General features: G+C 38.0%; 1 protein-coding gene across 1 annotated transcript in view; it reads right to left on the bottom strand.

Annotated features, from left to right (window-relative positions):
• Window positions 1–21,805, bottom strand: part of Psa (puromycin-sensitive aminopeptidase) — a 142,436-nt gene that overhangs the window by 35,110 nt on the left and 85,521 nt on the right. The window contains exons 9-11 of the mRNA XM_090387786.1: window positions 18,193–18,297; window positions 6,343–6,498; window positions 4,134–4,212 (exon numbers count right to left, since the gene is read on the bottom strand). Coding sequence (XP_090243912.1) covers window positions 4,134–4,212; window positions 6,343–6,498; window positions 18,193–18,297 — 340 coding nt within the window. The remainder of the gene's footprint in view (window positions 1–4,133; window positions 4,213–6,342; window positions 6,499–18,192; window positions 18,298–21,805) is intronic.

Genomic DNA, 21,805 nt, shown 5'->3' with positions numbered 1-21,805 from the left:
ATACAGATTTTGCACAATATTGTTGTAAATAATATACATACAATTGTGCTATGCATATTATGACTTTATCTTAAGAAAAATACACAGTAATCACTTATTTTCTTCTGCACCTTCTTCCGGCTGATAATTTTGTTTTAAACATTTGTTTGGAGTGAAGAAACCATCGAAAGTCCTTCAGTATCTTCTTCAGCGGTGAAAAACATTTTTAAACGATTCATTTGTACGAGCGCTTCTCCTATTTTCATCGGTGGTTCGTCGTTAATATGTTCTTCGACAGAATGACCTCCTTCCATTTCTTCATCCTCATGAGGGACTTCTTGAACAATATCGATGATAATGTCGTTGATATCTAGAGCACCATCTTCTGTAGTGAGGTTCGAGTCTATATCTTTGTAGCCAGGGTCACTTGTAGCTAAAGTATCGTACTTTATCAATAGATGTTGAAGTTCTTGTTCTTCTTGGTGCTCCACATTGCTGTTCACAACTTCAATTTTTGCGTTTGAGAAGCCAGACTTTACAAAACAGTTCACGACAGTTTGTTTTCTAATTGCGTTTACTGAAGAGGAAATCCATTGAATCGCATCTAGGATGCTGATTTTCTTTGCAAGGTCACTCGCACATGTTACATCGTTCATGTTTGCAATGAGATGTCTTTAAACACGTTTTCTGTAGTGAAGTTTAAAATTTTTTATTATCCCTTGATCCAAGGGCTGACACTCTGCAGATGTGTTTGGTGGCAGAAAAACGATTTGAATATTGGACAATTCAATGTGCGGGTGAGATGCAGCATTATCCATGAAAAGAATAATTTTTCTGTTTTGGTTAAAGTGACTTATCCATTCGCTCATGATATCTCGTGTCATCCACGCTTTTTTATTAGACTTCCAGTCAACATTCAAAAGATTCAACTTTATGCCCTTGAAACAACGAGGATTTTGTGGTTTTCCTATAACAAGAGGTTGTTCAAAGTCTCCCAGCATATTTGTACACAATAGTACAGTCATTTCTAAGTTTCCTTAGAAATTTTTCTGCCCTGGCACTTTTCGTTTTTTAGACTCTGTTTTTTCAGGAAGAGCTTTAAAAAACAACCCTGTTTCATCACAGTTGTAAATATCCTTAGCTTCAAAATCACGACATAAATCTTCCAATTTAACGGTCCACTCTGTTACAACCCCAGTATCAACAGATCCACCTTTACCACTTACGGTTTTCCAAGAAATTTTATGCCGAGTTTTGAACTTGTCTAGCCATCCCACAGAAGCTTTGAACTCATTTACTCCCATAGATTTCGCAACCTCCAAAGCCTTTTCCCTAATAATAGGCCCATTAATGGGAATTTTTGTAGCACGTGCGCGACAAATTTGAAGTCCAACAGTTTTCGGGAATGATTTTTGAACCTGATCATTTCCGTGTTGCCAAAATTGTTTGAGCAGTTAATTTTTTTTCTTTAGGATGTCGCTTACCTGCGTCTTCCCGATTTTGAATTTTGCAGCGAGATTGCGAATACTATTTTTTTGCTGATCATACGCATTAATGAGTTCGACTTTATCTTTTAAAGTTAAATGTTTACGAGAAGACATTGTGCTCTTCACACGACACTGAACAAAACTGAAAACTGAAACTCAAAAGACGAAAGGCCGACCAAATTCCCTCCCCCCTGCACACACCGAATTCATCAGAAGTTTTACACGTGCCTTAAAATTCTTGAAAAAGGGTTTAGAACCGCGACGTAAACCTTGATAAAATTCAGAGAATCGGAAATAAAAAATAAACACATGATTGAGGCAATACGTGGAAAAAAAGTTCCTAGAAAAGGGCCGTGAGCTCTCCCGCAGTCCGTTATGAGGAGATCAAATTAAGTGCTAATCTAAACGAAACAGTGCAGATTGCCTGTCCGCGTCCGTTACAGAGAATGTTCGCTAGACAGAAGCTGCAAACACATTAAAACCAATAGAGGTGAGTTGGGGAATTTGAAAATGTCCGTTGTAGAGAGATGTCCATTAAAGAGAGGTGTCCGTTAGGAGAAGTTTCACTGTATACGTATATATGTATGTATGTGCATTCATACGTGCATTCATGACTATTGCTTTAAAGATGTTTCAATGTATTCAGACTCCTGCTATTCACCTTGCTGACAGAGGGCATATAGCATCTTAAACTGCAATAGCTCCCTCTCTTGAAATTAAATCCTACGCATCTACCTATAACCCCTTCGTGGATTATCCCGAGATATCTCGTTTTTAGTTTTAAAAGTTATTTGGAACTACACGAAATATCTCAGGATACAATAATATCTGAAGCTGTTTGTTTGTTATTTGGTTTTTAGGAGCATTAGCAACTAAGGCCATATTGCTCTGGGGATATGCGGTGGTCATTCAGTGACCTTTCCGCATCCTCTGTATTTGGTGGGCATGGGCTCGAACCCTGGTCTAATCAAGAAGTGTGTGCTACGCACTGCTGCTCCTGCCCACCTGGCTACGGAGGTGCCTAATAACAATACCTCCAAATTTCGGACTGAAACGTATTTTCTCTGGCATTTACCTGGCTAATTTTGCATTAGGCAGGTAAATCCTGAGTTTTCTCAGGATTTTCTTATGCCTGGCAGCAAATGACTGGCTTTCGTTTTACTTATATTGTTCAGCAATGTCAGAACAGTAGCGTGCATTCCTGTGCCGCCAGTAAGCAAAATATAATTTGCCGTCTTAAATGCAGAATACTGAACCCACGAAAACAATTCACAAAAACAATATAGAAAAATATTTCGGCGCCCTCTTGAACTGCAGCCGATACGTGACGCTTACTTCACCCCTCCACTTGTGGTGGCCGTGTGTCAGAATATGGTTAGTTTTCGATTACTGCTTGTGCATTCCACTTGATGTTTTAAATTTATTTATATAATGAGTAATGAAGACTTTCTGTGCCTTTCTTTTAGCTGAAGCGCTAATTTATTAAAAAAATCTGTATAATTTGCACACTTTTTAGCATACACGAGATAGTCCAAATGGATTAATTATTCCCATGTATTTTCTACGAAAAAATTAATAAAAAACTATAAAATGAGTATTTGCATGATGCATACTTTTAATCTGTAAAATAAAAAAAGTCGATCCGTTATGGCACATTTTCCGGAAAAAAATGTTCCGGGAAGGGGTTAATAATTCCAACCTCTTTCTTCATTTTCTAAATAAGGACTGCCTAATCGCTTTCTGCTAATGGTTCCTGTGCTGGGAGCCCTATGCCATTTGATCCTTGGGTTATGATCAAGTCTAGAATATTCTTCTCCCTAGTATGTTCTCTAAAATGCTGATGTATGTTAATGCATGATAATGCACAATAATAATCATCTAGTTTATTTTAAAAAAATTTCTCCCACATACTGAGTTTTCCTCCCACTTGCCACAATCAACAAGAAGCAAACTGAAATCACCCATAATAAGACCCTCACATTTGCTTGCCCAGTCCATTTGTAGAGGCTCTTGTCACTCTTCACAATCTCTGGGTCTATAGCATATCCCCACCCTTATTTTACATTTGCATACAACTACTTCATACCATGCAGATTCTACGCTGGCATACATAAATTCAGAATCTGGGAATGCTTTTGATAAAAAGCATGACCTATCCACCCCTTCCATCTTGTCTATTCTTCCTAAATACACTATAAATACCAAAACACAAAAAAATTCCTCCCATGCACAGGGGATTATAACCCAGACCTATTCCACAAAGCAGTGACTGTGGTCGGTGTTAGCCATGAGGGCTTAGTGAAGGGTGGGAGTAACAGCAAAAGTGATGAATGCAATTCAATAATCAGGATGTAAGAACTAGATGTAAAAAATACCGTAAATAACAAGACAAATAAATGTGCTCACTTTCCAATTTTAATGTAGTTATATAAAATGAATTGCAAAGACATCAAAACAAAAGTAAAAAGAAATTTATCTTAGATTAAAGATGCCTATCTGAAATTTGTGCACACATTTTATGCATGTAAATGCATAAAATGACAGCTAACAAATTTAAGGATCACCTTACACACCTGATCATCTAATGTCTGACTACATATGGAACATTTCTTTTGCAGACTTTAAACCTAAAAAGAATAAAAATGAAGTAAGTGAGAAAAAGCTTACCTTCAGATTTACCATCTGCACAAAACTTTTCTTGGTTTAGTGTTAAAATTCTGTGATTTCCATCTGTTCTACTCGAAACCTGTAAGAAATTTAAAACATTAGAAGCCACACAACTATATTATGAAAATAAGCAATTGTTTCAACCTCCTTAACCTTTCACAACACATTCCCTACTTACCCTTCATTTTTCAAATAAAATACGGCCACTCTCTGACTTATGTAAGGGTTGCGTTCTGCAAAACTCTATGTAAGTCAAATTTTACGTAAGTGGGAATTTCCCTAAATGCTTATGCAGCACTCGCAACTATCCGGGCTGAATTTGATTGAAGCAAAAAAGAAATGATCAAAGAACATGTAAATAGAATTATTTATTAAATTTTTTATCTCACGCATAGGAAAATTAAAAAAGCGTGCAATTAGAAAAATTTTACTTTAACGTTGTGGAAACCAGCATGATGCTTGAACCTATTAAACCACCTGCTGCTTGTCATGAATTTGGCTGGGGGTTTGCCGTACTTATTCTTAATACCTTCAAAAATACTTTTTGCTTTTGCTTGAATGGCCATTAGATTCAGGGGCACTCGCTTCTGAATCAGATTTTTCATCCATATTATTAATAGTTTTCCATCTTCGATATAGCGCCGAAACGCTGTTTTGTGATCACTGTTGATCCTTTAACATGTTCTTTTATACTCGCACTGTCCTTTAAAATAGTATTCACTATTGAAGCAGAGAGTCCTAATTCTCATGTAATAGACGACAAACTTTGTCCTGCTTTTTACTTCTTAATCATTTTCGTCTTCATTTCTAAATCGATTTTGTTTCATTTCCTAGCACTGCCACCACTTACACTTTCTGTTGGGAGCTTTCCCTTCATCATTGCAATGAGTAAAAAGTAATGAAGATAATTCATTACTGAATGAAGTCGAGTAGTGCCTGTATATAATTAAAAAAAAAAAAAAAAAAAAAAAAATGGAATGGAAGCAGGAAACTTTGAATCATTATCCAAAAAACTTGTGCATATCATTAAAATATGAGGTGAGGCTATTGCAAAAATTCCTTATTAATTTCTTGAAGTAATGCAATTAGTTGGTTTTCTCATTAAAGACTTTTGTCTTTAATGAGATACACCCAACATGGGTGTATCTCAATTTTTAAAATATTTTTGACAGAAATTAAGGTAGAAAGTTAATATGGTAAAACCTCAAATCTAGCATTCAAATATCCAGTACTTTCTGAAAATGTTAGAAATTATTCTTAAATCCTACACTTTGAGTCTGTTGCTATTATAAGTTATATGTAATAATGAGAAATTTTGACAATTTCCCAATGTGAATCAAACTGTGATGTATATCATTTGTCTCATGCTTTCAATAACAGTAACTACTCTTCTTCTTCAAGAGAAAGAGTGTCTGTGTGTGTTTGTGATAAAGAAATCTGACTTAAACACCATTGTGCACTTCAATTCTCAATTGCAGTGCTAGGCAGCATTTAGGCTACTGGTCACTTCAAGAAAACTTTCTGTAGCAGCCCAAGTTTCCCAAGAATCATATTATAAGTAATAAAAGTGGGAGGGGAAACTCACTTCAAAAGTTTATGTGATTGTAGAGGAGCTTAATTATCAATCAACTGACCACACAGCATGAGTCTGATTAACAGCAGGAAACATGCTGCTTGGGAAGTTAGAGCAAATTTTACCATGGTCATATTTACACAACTGCATTAATTATTATTAATGTGATTAGCTAATGTGTAATTGTGTCAGATATTGTTGTACGGGCTTGAAGAGACACTGTCACCACCCCAATGGTCTGGCATTTATGAAAATTTCTTATTGATTTTTTTCCCTCGTCAGTAATAATATCTCATTTACAATACAAAAAAAAATATTTTATTCATAATTTCATTAATTACTTAAAAAAAATTCACATTTATCCCATTTTGTTTTGATTTAACATCGGTTTTTGGAAGGTTATGATGTGGCCACCAACAGACACTTTTCCTTTAAATTTTTCTACTAGTTAAACAAGAAAGATGTTATAACAATTTGGTTTGTAAAAAAACAAATTTGAGTAGCAAGTACTTTTTTTTTCTTTATGTGAGTATAGGATGAACAATTGATGATTTTCCTTCAAATTTAACAGATCAAATACATACCCCAAGGAGGTATGATTTTTTCATATTTCACATTAGAGCAAGAAATACTTACAGAAATGACAGGAAATCCTTTCTGTTTCGTCCATGTGCTCATAACTGCAGCAACAGGTAACTTACTGGCTTCTTCTAAGGCTTGCCACAAATCTTCTGTGAGAGTATTCTTATAGGCATGCCTAGTCAGGTACAAGTTCATGCCTTTGCGGAAGTTCTGAAAGATAATTCAATTTTCTTAAAAGTTACTCATAATAGTGGGTAAAGTAAATGATTACATAATATTTTGCCTAAAAGTGTTCATTTTCAGACAGTGAAAGTCAGCTTTAACTTTTATTTCAGATAAATGCAGGGATGTGAATAAGAAAAATAATTATTTTAATAGATGAATAAAAATTTTTAACATAGAGAATTGGTACAGACTGGTGTATGGAGGTTTCAACCTGTAAATGACTATCATCTTGTAATGAATAAATTAATGTAATATAGTAAAATAAGAGGTATAAAACAGGAAAAACTAAAGCTCATGGCTCTGTCAACAACCAGTAAATACAGAAACCATCTTCTCAAAAGTTTATAATGACCTTAGATGACGACTGGAAAAAAACTTAAGAAAATTTCAATGGGACAAAATATTAACTGATCAACAATATATAAAAAATGGGTAATAAGCTCAATATGGCAATTAAAGATAAATTTCACTCCTTAGTATGCCAGGTTAAATCAGCGCAAGTATCTTACAAACAAGTATTAGAAGTATTGTTGAATGTAACCTTGGGGTAGAATGGTCGGATCTCAAGCCAAATGGGAAGACAGAATCAAATACAGCCATTCCCTGGCTTACGTAATACTTGACTTATGGAAATTGGACTTTACGTAAGTTTTTGCTGGCCAGTGCAAACTTAAAAATTGTGGAAACATATTTTGCGTCCCGTAGGAATAAATGGAGAAATAAATACTGAAATAAATATTTATTAATATTATTAATAAATATTAACTGAAATAAATAAATACTGTGAAAATATCGTAATGTGACCCAATAAATTTTTTTTTTTTTTTTTTTTTTTGGTAATTCGTTCCAAGGCCTTGGAAGTTGAAATTTTTGCTATATAACTAAGCTATTTATCTCTTTAAATAATGGAAATTGCACTACACTTTCATCATTATCATATGTTCCATTATAAGAATCAATTTTGAATGCCTTGGTGATATTTTTCTAAAACACATTTCTGGAGGTCGCTACCATAAAACAATAAAAACAATTTGCACTTTCCAGTTTATTGGGCTTTTCTGTTAGCGCATTCTATTATAAATGGGTAGTAAACTCGATCTTACTGCATTTGTGATAATACCGACAACTGGAATTCTGTGGGTTTTTATGTTACTGTATTATGGTGAAATGAGTTCCCCTTCACTGAAATCTTCAATCATATAAAAAACAAATTTTAAGAATCTTCTCTTCATTTCTATTTGCTTATTACAGTGGTAAAGGGAAGAGACCAACAGAAAGTGCAAGTGGAAATAAATAAGAGAATATATAAAGCAGGAAGTGTAGTAATGCAGTTAAACAAATTCTTTTGGAGCAAAAGAAAAATTAACCAAATGACAAAATTAACTGTTTATAACAGTTTTTAAGTCTATTTTAATGTATGAAGCTGAGAGCTGGTTAGGAAATAAAATATTGATCAAAAATTTACAATCTTCAGAAATAATAATTCTAAGAAAAATAAATGAAACATATGAAGGCAATGGCAAGAACATATTCTAAATCAATATTAGCAAAATGATGCAAAGAAGTGAATCTTATACAGCATCAGCCAAAAAAAGAAAATTAAACAAAAAAATTTTCATCTGACCATTTGCTCATTCCTCCTAATAACCTTTAAATATATTCAAATTATTTGCTTCTACAATACTAGGTGAAAGTTTATTCCAGCAATAAATTACTATCTGGCTGAATGTAAATTTCCACAAAAACAAAGAAAGAAAGAAAGAAAAAAAAAAAAATCTAAGGTAAATAATACCCAGTCAAAGTTAAGAAACCTAAAGATGGGAGACGGGAGATTGGTAAACAGATATGTGTAACAAAATCAAAAAGTAATAAGTTTAGAGACAGACCATGTAAGGTGGTCCAATGGCATCAAGAAAAAAGGAATTACTATAACTAGAGCTAAAGTTCTAGCAGAAAACAGGATGACATAAGGAAAATAGTAAATAAAGTCTGATAGCCCACAACTAATGTGTACTATCAGAGTGGGTTTAACAGACGGTGATTTAAATAAAAACTGATTCATTAATGGTATATAGAAATAATAATTAGAGTATGAAAATGTCATTAGAAAAGTGGCAACAAAATTGTTGCCACTTTTGCTGTTGTAGTTAATAATATATGAATGACTAATAAATTCCAAATTTCATACTTTCAATAAATAAAATGAGAAAGTCAATCCATTATCATACTCTTAAGTGTTAAGAATCAAAACATGACTGTGAATTAGGTTGAGGTGTTCAAATGTATCCTGGAACTCAATCCATAAAGCAGCAGGGAATCAACTTTTGTAGATCATATGTTTAAAGGGCTGGTTTGCCTATTTACAAAATCAAACCTGCTAACTTTCAGAAATTGAAACTGGAATATTCTTAATTTAGCTGGATAGAAACCAAAAAAGCAGGAAAAGTTTCCTGAAATGTGCATTTCAATGAGAATTGTGATATGCACTTAAGTGTTGTAAGATTTTAGATGCATCAGTAACTTAGACCATAGTGACAAATGGGCCTGGAGTACTGGGGTCCATAGTTTAACAGATATTTATTTAAAGTATACCCAGTAAAATAAAATAAAATAAAATATTTCCAGAAGCTTTCGGAACTCGTGTCCCTTTCTCAACTGACAGAATTTTTAAATACATTACAAGCAAACTGTGGCACGTTACTCATTCGTCATTGTTGTAGCACGGACGTGTGCTGCCTTGCGCCAGTGATCATCCATCAATAAAACGGTTGTCTCCAGGATTGGATGTATACGCATGCCTTTCTGGCGATTTAATGCCTTAGGGTTGTTCATTATGTTTAGTGACTCTAGCCATAGGCGGTGGCGAAAGTGTCGCGCGTGGTCCACTATCTCAAAGTCGCGCTTGGGGTCAAGATCGTGGTTGGTAGCCCAAAAATGTTCTGCAAGCGCGGACTGGTCAGTTTCGGCAAGCCGGATTGCTCTGTCGTGTTCCGTGAGGCGATCCTGGAGACGTCTCGATGTCTCACCTACGTAGCAACTGTTACAGGCCCTACAGGTGATACGGTACACTACATTGCTGCGTAAGACAGGTGTGACAGGGGTCTTCACACTGGAGACAAGTGAACGTAGGTTCCTACCTGGTAATTGTACACATTTTATGTTGTAACTTCTCAGGATCTTCGAGATACGTCCTGACACTCCTGGATAGTACGGAATGTAGGCGGATGATATGCCGACTTGCTTCGGAGGTCTTGGGTTGGAAGTAAGCTCTTGTGCCTGTAACAAGCATCTGTTTAGTACATGGGATGGATAACCGCATCTGGTTAAGTCCGCCTTCACACGGGAGATCTCGTTACGTCTAATTGTGTCGGTGCTGGAATGGCTCCAGGCCCTGGAGAACAGGGTGCGGGCAGTGCTATTGAGATGGCTTGGAGCGTGGCCGGACCCGTAGTTGGTGAATTGACCGCACCACATGGGTTTGCGGTATACTGAGGTCTCTAGATGTGGGCCTACGCGATGCACTAGCACGTCCAGAAACGGGAGCGAACCGTCCACCTCTGATTCTACGGTAAACTTGATGAAATTGGATAGAGAGTTGAGGTATTCTAGTAGTACCGTTTCAGAACCACGTGGTATTATGGTAAAAATATCGTCGACATATCTACACCACGTTGTAATAGGTGTAGATATGTCGACGATATTTTTACCATAATACCACGTGGTTCTGAAACGGTACTACTAGAATACCTCAACTCTCTATCCAATTTCATCAAGTTTACCGTAGAATCAGAGGTGGACGGTTCGCTCCCGTTTCTGGACGTGCTAGTGCATCGCGTAGGCCCACATCTAGAGACCTCAGTATACCGCAAACCCATGTGGTGCGGTCAATTCACCAACTACGGGTCCGGCCACGCTCCAAGCCATCTCAATAGCACTGCCCGCACCCTGTTCTCCAGGGCCTGGAGCCATTCCAGCACCGACACAATTAGACGTAACGAGATCTCCCGTGTGAAGGCGGACTTAACCAGATGCGGTTATCCATCCCATGTACTAAACAGATGCTTGTTACAGGCACAAGAGCTTACTTCCAACCCAAGACCTCCGAAGCAAGTCGGCATATCATCCGCCTACATTCCGTACTATCCAGGAGTGTCAGGACGTATCTCGAAGATCCTGAGAAGTTACAACATAAAATGTGTACAATTACCAGGTAGGAACCTACGTTCACTTGTCTCCAGTGTGAAGACCCCTGTCACACCTGTCTTACGCAGCAATGTAGTGTACCGTATCACCTGTAGGGCCTGTAACAGTTGCTACGTAGGTGAGACATCGAGACGTCTCCAGGATCGCCTCACGGAACACGACAGAGCAATCCGGCTTGCCGAAACTGACCAGTCCGCGCTTGCAGAACATTTTTGGGCTACCAACCACGATCTTGACCCCAAGCGCGACTTTGAGATAGTGGACCACGCGCGACACTTTCGCCACCGCCTATGGCTAGAGTCACTAAACATAATGAACAACCCTAAGGCATTAAATCGCCAGAAAGGCATGCGTATACATCCAATCCTGGAGACAACCGTTTTATTGATGGATGATCACTGGCGCAAGGCAGCACACGTCCGTGCTACAACAATGACGAATGAGTAACGTGCCACAGTTTGCTTGTAATGTATTTAAAAATTCTGTCAGTTGAGAAAGGGACACGAGTTCCGAAAGCTTCTGGAAATATTTTATTTTATTTTATTTTACTGGGTATACTTTAAATAAATATCTGTTAAACTATGGACCCCAGTACTCCAGGCCCATTTGTCACTATTCGATCACTTTATGGCCATAATACCTACAACGATTGTGCACAGTTGCAAAAATGCTTCCTCTCAATAGCTCGCTACAGGCAACATTTACGCTTCGCCCACAGATGCAAAAGCAATCGAATTATACCTAAAGGGTTCCGATACAAAGCCCCGTTCCACAACTCTCATATGGATCGTGCCTGCTTTAACTTCAGCCTGCGCACGTTAAATTTATGGATATCCCATCTCCACCATGAAATCAGGAACGCTGACTACAACAAGTCCAGACTGTTACAACATATACAAGGTAAGGTCTCGCCTATTGTATTTACAAACCTTATACATACCATCTGCCATCGGGCTAGTCAGACCTCGGATACCTACCGTTTACGCCAACAGCGCAAGTTCATAAACTTGAGCATAGAAACTAACTCCTTAAAGACGAACACTCGTTCAGACGACACGACTTCTTTCGTCTTGAATCTAAGTAACAAACAACTGTCCAACGAGCAGCTGAGTGTTTTATCAAACGGTATGAAATTCGCCGTTATACCATCGAAACCTCCCATCACACAGCTCGCTATGGGCATAGAAGCCAGTATTACCAACCTTCCCGAAGAAACTGCCAACGAGATCCGATTCAAGACTGCCGCAGTCCTCCGCAACACTCGAAAAACGTGCTCAAACCTCAACCACCGCCAACGTGCCGCCCTGTCATCTATAAGAAAAGACAACTCCATCGTTGTACTTCCTGCGGATAAAGGGCGCCGGACTGTTGTGCTGGACCGATCAGCCTACCGAGAGAAAGCCTTGGCCCTATTACTCGATCCTAACGTATATGAACCTCTACCTGATCCTCCCGTTAAAGTCTTGAAACGTCTGGAAGCAAATGTTAATAAACTTGTCCACGCATGGCTTAAAGATAAGAAGATCCCGACCGCGACTCACCATCTTCTGCGTGGTACTGGCTGTCAACTACCACAATTCTACGGATTACCAAAGATCCATAAACCGGGTATTCCTCTCAGACCTATAGTGTCTTGCTGCAGTGCCCCAACGTATGAACTGTCCAAACACATCGCGAGCCTCCTCTCGCCTCTTATAGGTAATACATCTCACACCGTTAAAAACAGCAGTGAATTCATTAACACCATTAAGGACATTTCAATCCCTGATAACTCTGTCATGGCATCATTTGACGTGGTTTCTTTATTCACCTCGATTCCCGTCCAACAGGCCGTGCACTGCGCCAGAAGGCTCCTTGAGAGCGACTTAAGCCTCCAATCCAGGACGTCACTATCCACTGATGACATCTGTACCGCCCTCAACCTATGCCTCTCTAGCAGCATCTTCACCTTTGAAGACTCACTCTACAAACAAGTACATGGCACTGCTATGGGTGCCCCTGTCAGTTCCGTAGTAGCTAACATCGCCATGGAAGATCTGGAGAAGCAGATACACCAGAACCCACCTACACCTATTACAACGTGGTGTAGATATGTCGACGATATTTTTACCATAATACCACGTGGTTCTGAAACGGTACTACTAGAATACCTCAACTCTCTATCCAATTTCATCAAGTTTACCGTAGAATCAGAGGTGGACGGTTCGCTCCCGTTTCTGGACGTGCTAGTGCATCGCGTAGGCCCACATCTAGAGACCTCAGTATACCGCAAACCCATGTGGTGCGGTCAATTCACCAACTACGGGTCCGGCCACGCTCCAAGCCATCTCAATAGCACTGCCCGCACCCTGTTCTCCAGGGCCTGGAGCCATTCCAGCACCGACACAATTAGACGTAACGAGATCTCCCGTGTGAAGGCGGACTTAACCAGATGCGGTTATCCATCCCATGTACTAAACAGATGCTTGTTACAGGCACAAGAGCTTACTTCCAACCCAAGACCTCCGAAGCAAGTCGGCATATCATCCGCCTACATTCCGTACTATCCAGGAGTGTCAGGACGTATCTCGAAGATCCTGAGAAGTTACAACATAAAATGTGTACAATTACCAGGTAGGAACCTACGTTCACTTGTCTCCAGTGTGAAGACCCCTGTCACACCTGTCTTACGCAGCAATGTAGTGTACCGTATCACCTGTAGGGCCTGTAACAGTTGCTACGTAGGTGAGACATCGAGACGTCTCCAGGATCGCCTCACGGAACACGACAGAGCAATCCGGCTTGCCGAAACTGACCAGTCCGCGCTTGCAGAACATTTTTGGGCTACCAACCACGATCTTGACCCCAAGCGCGACTTTGAGATAGTGGACCACGCGCGACACTTTCGCCACCGCCTATGGCTAGAGTCACTAAACATAATGAACAACCCTAAGGCATTAAATCGCCAGAAAGGCATGCGTATACATCCAATCCTGGAGACAACCGTTTTATTGATGGATGATCACTGGCGCAAGGCAGCACACGTCCGTGCTACAACAATGACGAATGAGTAACGTGCCACAGTTTGCTTGTAATGTATTTAAAAATTCTGTCAGTTGAGAAAGGGACACGAGTTCCGAAAGCTTCTGGAAATATTTTATTTTATTTTATTTTACTGGGTATACTTTAAATAAATATCTGTTAAACTTAGACCATATTGTGCCAAGTATATTATGTCTGTACAAGTGTCTCACTGGAAAAGAAAAGCCTTGTTCCCACCACTTTGGTGTGAGTCAGGCCTTATCATCAGGTTGCATTAATTATTACAAAGAAATTTAAAAACAATAGGAAACAATTGGTGATACATGCCTATTATGGTTGATAAAATGAAATCAACATCAGGAAATCAAGTAATATTATTACAGCTTACCATGCACTAACAGTTGGCACATACACTATTACAATTTAAAACAGACATTTTAAAAGTGAGACCTGTAAATGAAATGGCTTCTTGAATTTGCCTGCTTTAAAATTTGAATTTTAAGTACAATTTTATGAGTATTATAACAGATTCCATATACATATTTTCTCTTTTCTCAGGATAATGCATTTTGTTAAGCAAATATATTACTATTAAATATCATTATTGTTAATACAACTGTTCATAAGCACAAAAACAAAGCACTGTCTGATACTGTATTATATAATTAAGAAGAATAGCAATAGGGTACTGAGGGATAATGTTTTGAATGAAAAAAATAATAACACTTTCTGCACCTATAAAAACAGAGGGTTTTTTTTTTTTTTTTCTTTTTAGCAGTAGTACCTGACATCTGCTACATTTGGGGAAAAGAAGCACATTTCCAGATAGACTGCATGTCTCCAATATTTTCAAAGCAAGTAATTAGGAGAACACCCAAGTGAGCAAATCCCACAAACGCATGTGTACTGAGCATGACTGATATACTTTATACCAAATGTGAGCAAACCCATCTAATGGTAGTGTTCATAAATAAATAAATAAAGCATAAAATAAATAACACAAAGGAAAAGAAAAGTTGCTGGAAACTGTTAAAAGCATATGAACAGGGGAAATGTTCCCAAAAAAATCAGAAAATTATTTTAAATTTATTAAAATCACTTAAAACAGAATGTAATTATAATGTAATTTCATTTTGGTAGTGATACCACTTTGATGCTAATTTCAATTCAGATACAGTCTTAAAACCAGAAACCTCAGGAATTGAAAATTTCCTATTTTGGATTTTAAGTTTTCATACAATAAATTTGTCAATGTTATTGCAACTATTATTAGAGGTTTATGAATTTTATGGTATTAGAGGTAGTAATACCACTTTGGTGCTAATTTCAATTCATATACAAAGTTTCAAAACCAGAAACCTCAGCAATTGGAAGTTTCATATTTTGGATTTTTCAAGTTTTCGTACAATAAATTTGCCATTGATATTACAACTATTATTAGAGGTTTTATGACAAACGAGCAACTAAACACCATAATGCACCAACATCATGAAGTCTAATTAAACATTATAGCTTGGTTAGACTGAATACTTTTCATAGTCTTGAAAAAGTATAAAATAAGCTACAAAAATACAAAATTTTACTCATCAAAATGAGGATGTAGTGTACAATGTGTATCTGTAAAGTTTTAGGACAATGTTCACAAAAAATTGAAATCAAGGAAAAAAATCTATTACCATTTAATCTTCAAAGTACATCCTTTGTAATTCGATACACCTCTTTGCACAGTCGTACACTTTCTGAATGGCTCTGTGGAACAATATTTAATTCCCTCACCACACTGGTCTGGATCTCTGAAACGCTGTCAAAATGGCGCTCCTTCAAGTGGGATTTCGCTTTCGGAAACAGAAAATAATGGTGCCAAATCTGTTGAATACAGGGATGGTGAAATGCTGTAACGCCCTTCCATGCGAGAAACTGCCTGGCAATGGTTGCATTGTGTGAATGTACATTGTCATGAAGCAAGAACCACTCACTTGACTTGTCCATGTCTGGCTAATATGCCAAATTCTTCTCCATTACTCCTCTGTAAAATTCAGAGTCGACTGCCTGTCCTTCTGGTACAAATTATTTGTGCACAACTCCTTGCCAATCAAAAAAAAAAAAAAAAAAATCCTTAACATTGTTCTGGTTCAAGAACATTGGAATCAGAGTTTCTTTGGCCTTGGTGAATTTCCAATCCATGCAACTGATTGTCTTTTTGTTTTTAGTTTTGCATGCAAAGCACAAGGGTTCATCACCAGTTATGATTTTTTTAAAAGAAGTCTGGATCACTGTCGCCCATCTCAATCAAATCTTGACAAGCAGCAACTCATTCCTCCTGTTCTGCCATCAAAGCATGCTATACAAAGTACGAGCATGCTTTCCTTTTTTTCAAACCTTCGACAATCAAATGCACGGTATCCTCGCTGATGTGAAGCTGCTCTGCTATCAATTGGAGGGACAGGTGGCAATCTTCCATTAACAGCTGCTGAATTTTTTTAATGGTCAAGTCCATACAAGACTGGGACAGGCAACCACTCCATGCATTGTCCTGAACATCTTCTCACCCTTCACAAAACAGCCCATACCAAAAAAAAAAAAAAAAAAAATGTTGGATCATGATAGTGCTCCATGTCCATAAGCTGCATTCACAATTGCAACTATTTCAGTTGCACTTTTTCTGGCTTTAAAACAAAATTTTATCACTACTCTTTGCTTGGTCCTTGATGATGTGATTTTACTGTGCCAACTTAAACATGGCTTTCCACTAGAACATCTTTGTGCACACTGATGAAACCTTGCAGAGCCAGTTCAGACTTGACAGTGAATAGTTCCAACAATAGACAATGTATGGCACTATAAGTACTGTTTAAAAAAAAAATATCAGTCCTAAAACTTTTCAGACACACCTTGTACTAGTATCGGCAAAACTTCCAGTTCTAGGATTTCCAGAAAAAGGAAGAGGGTTACATTAATATACAGGAGAAAAAGAATATGTGAGAAAAAGCTGGCAAACTCCAGCATTAAAGGTTGAAAATTTAGACAAAGATCCAGTCGGCTATAAAAAATTCAACCACTGAGATCAAAGCATTGAGTGGCCACATTGAGACTACTAAAGCAGGAAATCATGCGTTTTTCAGGATATCACCAGCACTCTTGTAAGTTTTACAAAAAAACTAAGCCATTTCATATTTCCAGTGAAAAATTAATGGTCATTTGATATCGCTTCAGCTCTTTGATGCTCTGTGGGATGCAGAATTTTAGTTCCATGATCTCTTAGGAATGTACAGTAAAATTTGCCTATGTATTTTTAGAATACATTACTATTGAATGCTATAAGGATCAAATATGCTAATTTTGTATTTTTTTTTCTAATAATTTTAAAACTATATGCATCTCCATGTACAATTTTCAAACTGTTTCAATGACTACAACAAATTGGTATAATCCCACAACTTTTACTGTCTGCAGAATTTAGTTAAAAGGATTTTATGAATTAGAGCCACAAAAACCAGAAAATTTCCTGATATCTAGGGTTTTATTTTACTTCTTTAGAGGTCTTATCTTTAGGTCTAATCATCTGGATGCAAAAGCAAAGTAAGGATGGATAGAAGTTGCAGCCAACGACTTTAGGCAAGAGATTAGAAAGCAAAACTGACATCTGGACTCATTAAGTTTTCTACTCTTGGCCTCTCTGAAGATTAACATCAGATTTATTAATAACTTGTTTCCAATTACTGACAGCTTTAGTACAGGTACAAAAAAAAAAAGAAAAAAAAAAAGGAGAATCTGATGAAAGTCCATTGTCATAAGCTTTTCTGTTATCTTAAATCGTCATAACACATTTGTTGGAAAACTAAGAATTTAGTGATGTGAATCCAAACAAAATTAAGACATGCCAAATTGGGTTTATCTCCTATGTATCTGTGTATATATAGGGGTGAAAATATGTACAAGTAAACAGTTACAATTCATTTTGGTTTCAAGGAACTCAGCAGGTATCAAATTCAAAAGATAATTTTATATTTGTGATTGGTTTCACCGTAATCAAACAGTACAGTAAGTCCTTGATTCAACAGACTAATTGGGGGAAGGAGTGTCTGCTATTGACGAAAGTCTGACAATGTTGATGCTAATGCTCTCCCTCTAACCCCCTGTCTCACCTAGATGATGTAATACACCAAGCCCGACACCGGATGCATGATAAGATAATGCATGCTGACTCACTGACCCAACCTTTTAGCATGCTCTATTTGCGAATTAAAAAAAAAAAAAAAAGGTTCTATTTTTCCCTTTAGAACAGAAATTTTTTTGTCGGTTAAATCTGAAGTCTGTTAAATCAAGGGCCTACTGTAATTTTAAATCTATATAATAAATAAGAATACAATCATGAACACTCTCTCTCTCTCTCTCTCTCTCTCTCTCTCTCTCTCTCTCTCTCTCTCATATTACTGAGTATAGCATTATGCTCACCTCATCTCCTATGTATCTGTGTAACATCCTAATTACAGATGCTCCTTTATTATATGAAATATCATCAAATATTTCATCTATTTCTGAAGGATCACCAACAGGAACCTGTAGAAATAAAATCATAAGATATATAAGTAAATAATACTAATTATTATTAAAGGTTACTATGGAACAAATGGTAAAAAAATTCTATATAATAATAGTAAAGTGTGTTAGTCATCTGATGGCACTAGGGGTTTCCCCATCTCTGCACTGTATTCTTTATAAGTGATACAGAATTCTGTGGAGACCAGAGATTTAAAGTGTGTGGGGAGTGGTCTGTTGTGTAGCATTATGTTCTGTTGTTTCTCTGACCATTTAGTCGTTGGGCCCCTATTGGAACCCACTGTTGGCCAGACTTTGCCATGAGGAGGCAAGTCAGGCACCCAGTAGATTATTTAAGTACTCTGGCAGACTCCACCACCTAACTTCCAAGGATTTCAGTGGCAAGGCCTTAAAAAAAAAAAAAAAAAAAAAAAAGGGGTGAACACTAAAATTTGGATGAAAGAGATTTACAAGAAAGCAGTAGAATTTAGATGTTGATTAGAATTTGCCGGCATTGTTAAGGGTGTACTTGGTCAGTTTAGTGAGAGAGAGGAGGAGACTGAAGACTGGGTGGAAAACAGGTAGAAGAATGGGAACGACAGAGAAGGCATCCCCAAAGAGGTCAGTGGAGACAAGTCCTGCCAGATGAAGTATGGAGGAGGCAGGGAGGGAGGGGGTTTTAAAGGGAAGCGGGTTAGAGTACCCAGTTCAGATCACCAAATGGCGTGTTGGCAGCAAAGCCACAGTATGTCTTCGTCGGTGATGGTTGTTATGTCCATGTAGTGTTGAATCCGGTAGGAAGGTCAAACTACCCATCCTGCCCTGGGTGGGACATGTTAGCTGGCGGTGGGGAACCCACCAGGCAAAGGGGTGGGAGAGAGAGACATTTACTCCATTCATAATCTGCATTCTCACTCTACTTGCATTCTATTTTTATACTTTTTTCTTATATATTTTTTTATATTATTTTATTTTTCTTATACATATAATAATAGTAAGAGTATTCACCATATAGCGCAAGGAAGCCACAGGCTTTTGCTGCACTGGAAAAAAAAAAAAAAAAAAAAAACCCAAGCAACCAAGTAGATAAGAAAACATAATTATATGCTTCCCTCCCGACACAGGTAAGCATCCAGTTGACCTTTGAATTAATTCAAACTGTCGACCTCAACTACCTGCGAAGGCAACTTGTTCCAGCAATCAACGAACCTGCTGACTAAAAGAAAACTTCCTACAATCTAATCTAAACCTCAACTCTTGTAATTTGAATTTATGACCCCTAGTTCTGGAATTCTTTATAACAGTGGGAATTCCACCTTCATTTGTTTTACTAATGCCTCTCAAAGACTTGTAAACAAGATCAATCAGGTCACCTCTGAGGTGCCTGTTGTCAAGCTCTGTAGCCTGCATAATCGGAGTCTCTCCTCATACAGTCATCCTTCTGCCAATCTCACCATTCAAGTTTCCCCGTCTTTGGACCCTTTCAAGAAGTTCAATGTCTTTTTTTCAGATGAGTTCTCCATACTTGAACACAGTATTCCAAATGCGGTCTCACAACTGCCTTATACAGTGGGATTATGACCTCCCTATCTCTACAGGATAGTGTTCAAAAAAGCATTGATAGGACACCATGAGCCTTCCTGGTTGCCTGTCTACACTGCTCAGAAAACCTCATATCTATCCGCATTGTAACTCCCAGATCCTTTTCTCCTTAACTGTTTTTAATTCAATCCCACCAAGTGTATAATTTATCTGTGGATTGCTATTCCCCAAGTATAAGACCTTGCATTTACAGCACTAAAACATAGCTGCCACTTCTCTGATCATCTCTGAAGTCTGTTCGAGCCATCCTGAAGGATTGCTGCTTGGCACTAATCATTAACAACTCTGCCAATCCTATGATAATTTGCAAATTTTGATATCATGCTTTCTATCCCTTCGTCGATGTCATTTACGAAAATCAGAAACAACAGTGCTCCAAGAGCCCTGTTCAGGAGCTCCACTCCCGACGTTACGCCAATCTGAAGAATATCCATTAATCACAACCTTTTGCCCTACAGCCACCAAGCAATCCAACTTTATCATGCAAGCTTATGCAGCATCAGCAAAAAAAAAAAAAAAAAAAAAGCAGCTCCGATTTCAACCCTCCATTCATTCCAAATACCTGTCCAGCTCAGCCTTAAATTTATTTAGGCTATCAACTTCCACAACAAAAGATGGAAGTCTGTTCACCAATCAACTACCCGCTGGCTAAAGGCAAACTTCCGCACATCTATCCTACAACTGTCTTTCCTCAATTTGAATTTATGCCCTCTCAGGTGATTATTCTGAGCAAGAGGAAGAATCCCATCAGCATTGAGCATACTCAAACCATTCAAGGCTTTATACACCTCATTCAGATCACCTTGCAGGTGCCTAGTCTCCAAACACTGTAATCTGTAAAACTTAAGCCTTTCTTCGTAAGAGCAACCCTTTGTTCCATTCACTAATCTCGTTGCCCTTCTCTGTACTCATTCTAACAGCTCTACATCCTTCTTAAAATGAGGCCTCCAGACCTATATACAGTACTCAAGGTGTGGCCTGACAATTTCCTTATACAAGGGGATAATCACCTCCTTATCCCTGCTAGAAAAATTCCTGTATATCATTGACAAGACACCATGAGCTACTTTTGCAGACAATCTGCCCTGCTCAGAAAACTTCATATCTGCCTGCACAATTACCCCCAGGTCCTTTGCATTCTCTACCACTATCAGTGTAGTACCACACAGTTGATACGTTACTCTGGGGTTACTGCTTCCCATATGTAGTACTTTACATTTGTCAAGGTTAAATTTTATTTGCTACCTCTCAGCCCATCTGCTCAACTTTTCTAGATCCTGTTGCAGCAGCATACTGTCATTAACAACTCTGCCAACTTGGACATTAAGCCTGATATACCATCATTAATATCATTTATAAATACAGAAAACAACAATGGCCCCATCACTGAACCCTGAGGGACTCCACTAATAACATTAGTCCACAAAGAGCAGTGGCCATTGAGTGGAAGAAGACAGAGAATACACTCTGTCTTCTCCCACTCAACCATCCCTTTATCCATAGCAGCAATTTGCCTCCAATGCCGCACTGCTCCAATTTGTGCAGCAGTCTTCCATGTGCAACAGTATCAAAAGCCTTTCGAAGATCCAAATATATGATATCAAAGTTATTCCCTGCATCCAGTTCCTTTGTGACCACATCATAGTATCCAATCAAATTGGTCAAACAAGATTTCCCCTTAACAAACCCATGCTGTGTCCAAGCTATAACTGAAGTCTTGTCTAGATGATCCTGCAGTGCTTCTTGAACCAGTGTCTCCATTAATTTCCCTGGAACAGAAGTTAAACTAACAGGTCTATAATTACTTGTGTTGCCCTTTGATCCTCCTTTGTGAATTGCGGTCACATTTGCACATCTCCAGTCCATGGGTACCTCACCTGAGTCCAAGGAAGCTCTCATAATTATGGCTAAGGGTTTGCTTACTTCC

This window comes from Mastigoproctus giganteus, chromosome 13 (genome assembly GCF_048544385.1).
Source record: "Mastigoproctus giganteus isolate SK-2022 chromosome 13, ASM4854438v1, whole genome shotgun sequence".
Lineage (NCBI taxonomy): Eukaryota > Metazoa > Arthropoda > Arachnida > Uropygi > Thelyphonidae > Mastigoproctus > Mastigoproctus giganteus.
The sequence above is the reverse complement of the archived record's forward strand: the minus strand, read 5'-3'. Positions and strand labels throughout refer to the sequence as shown.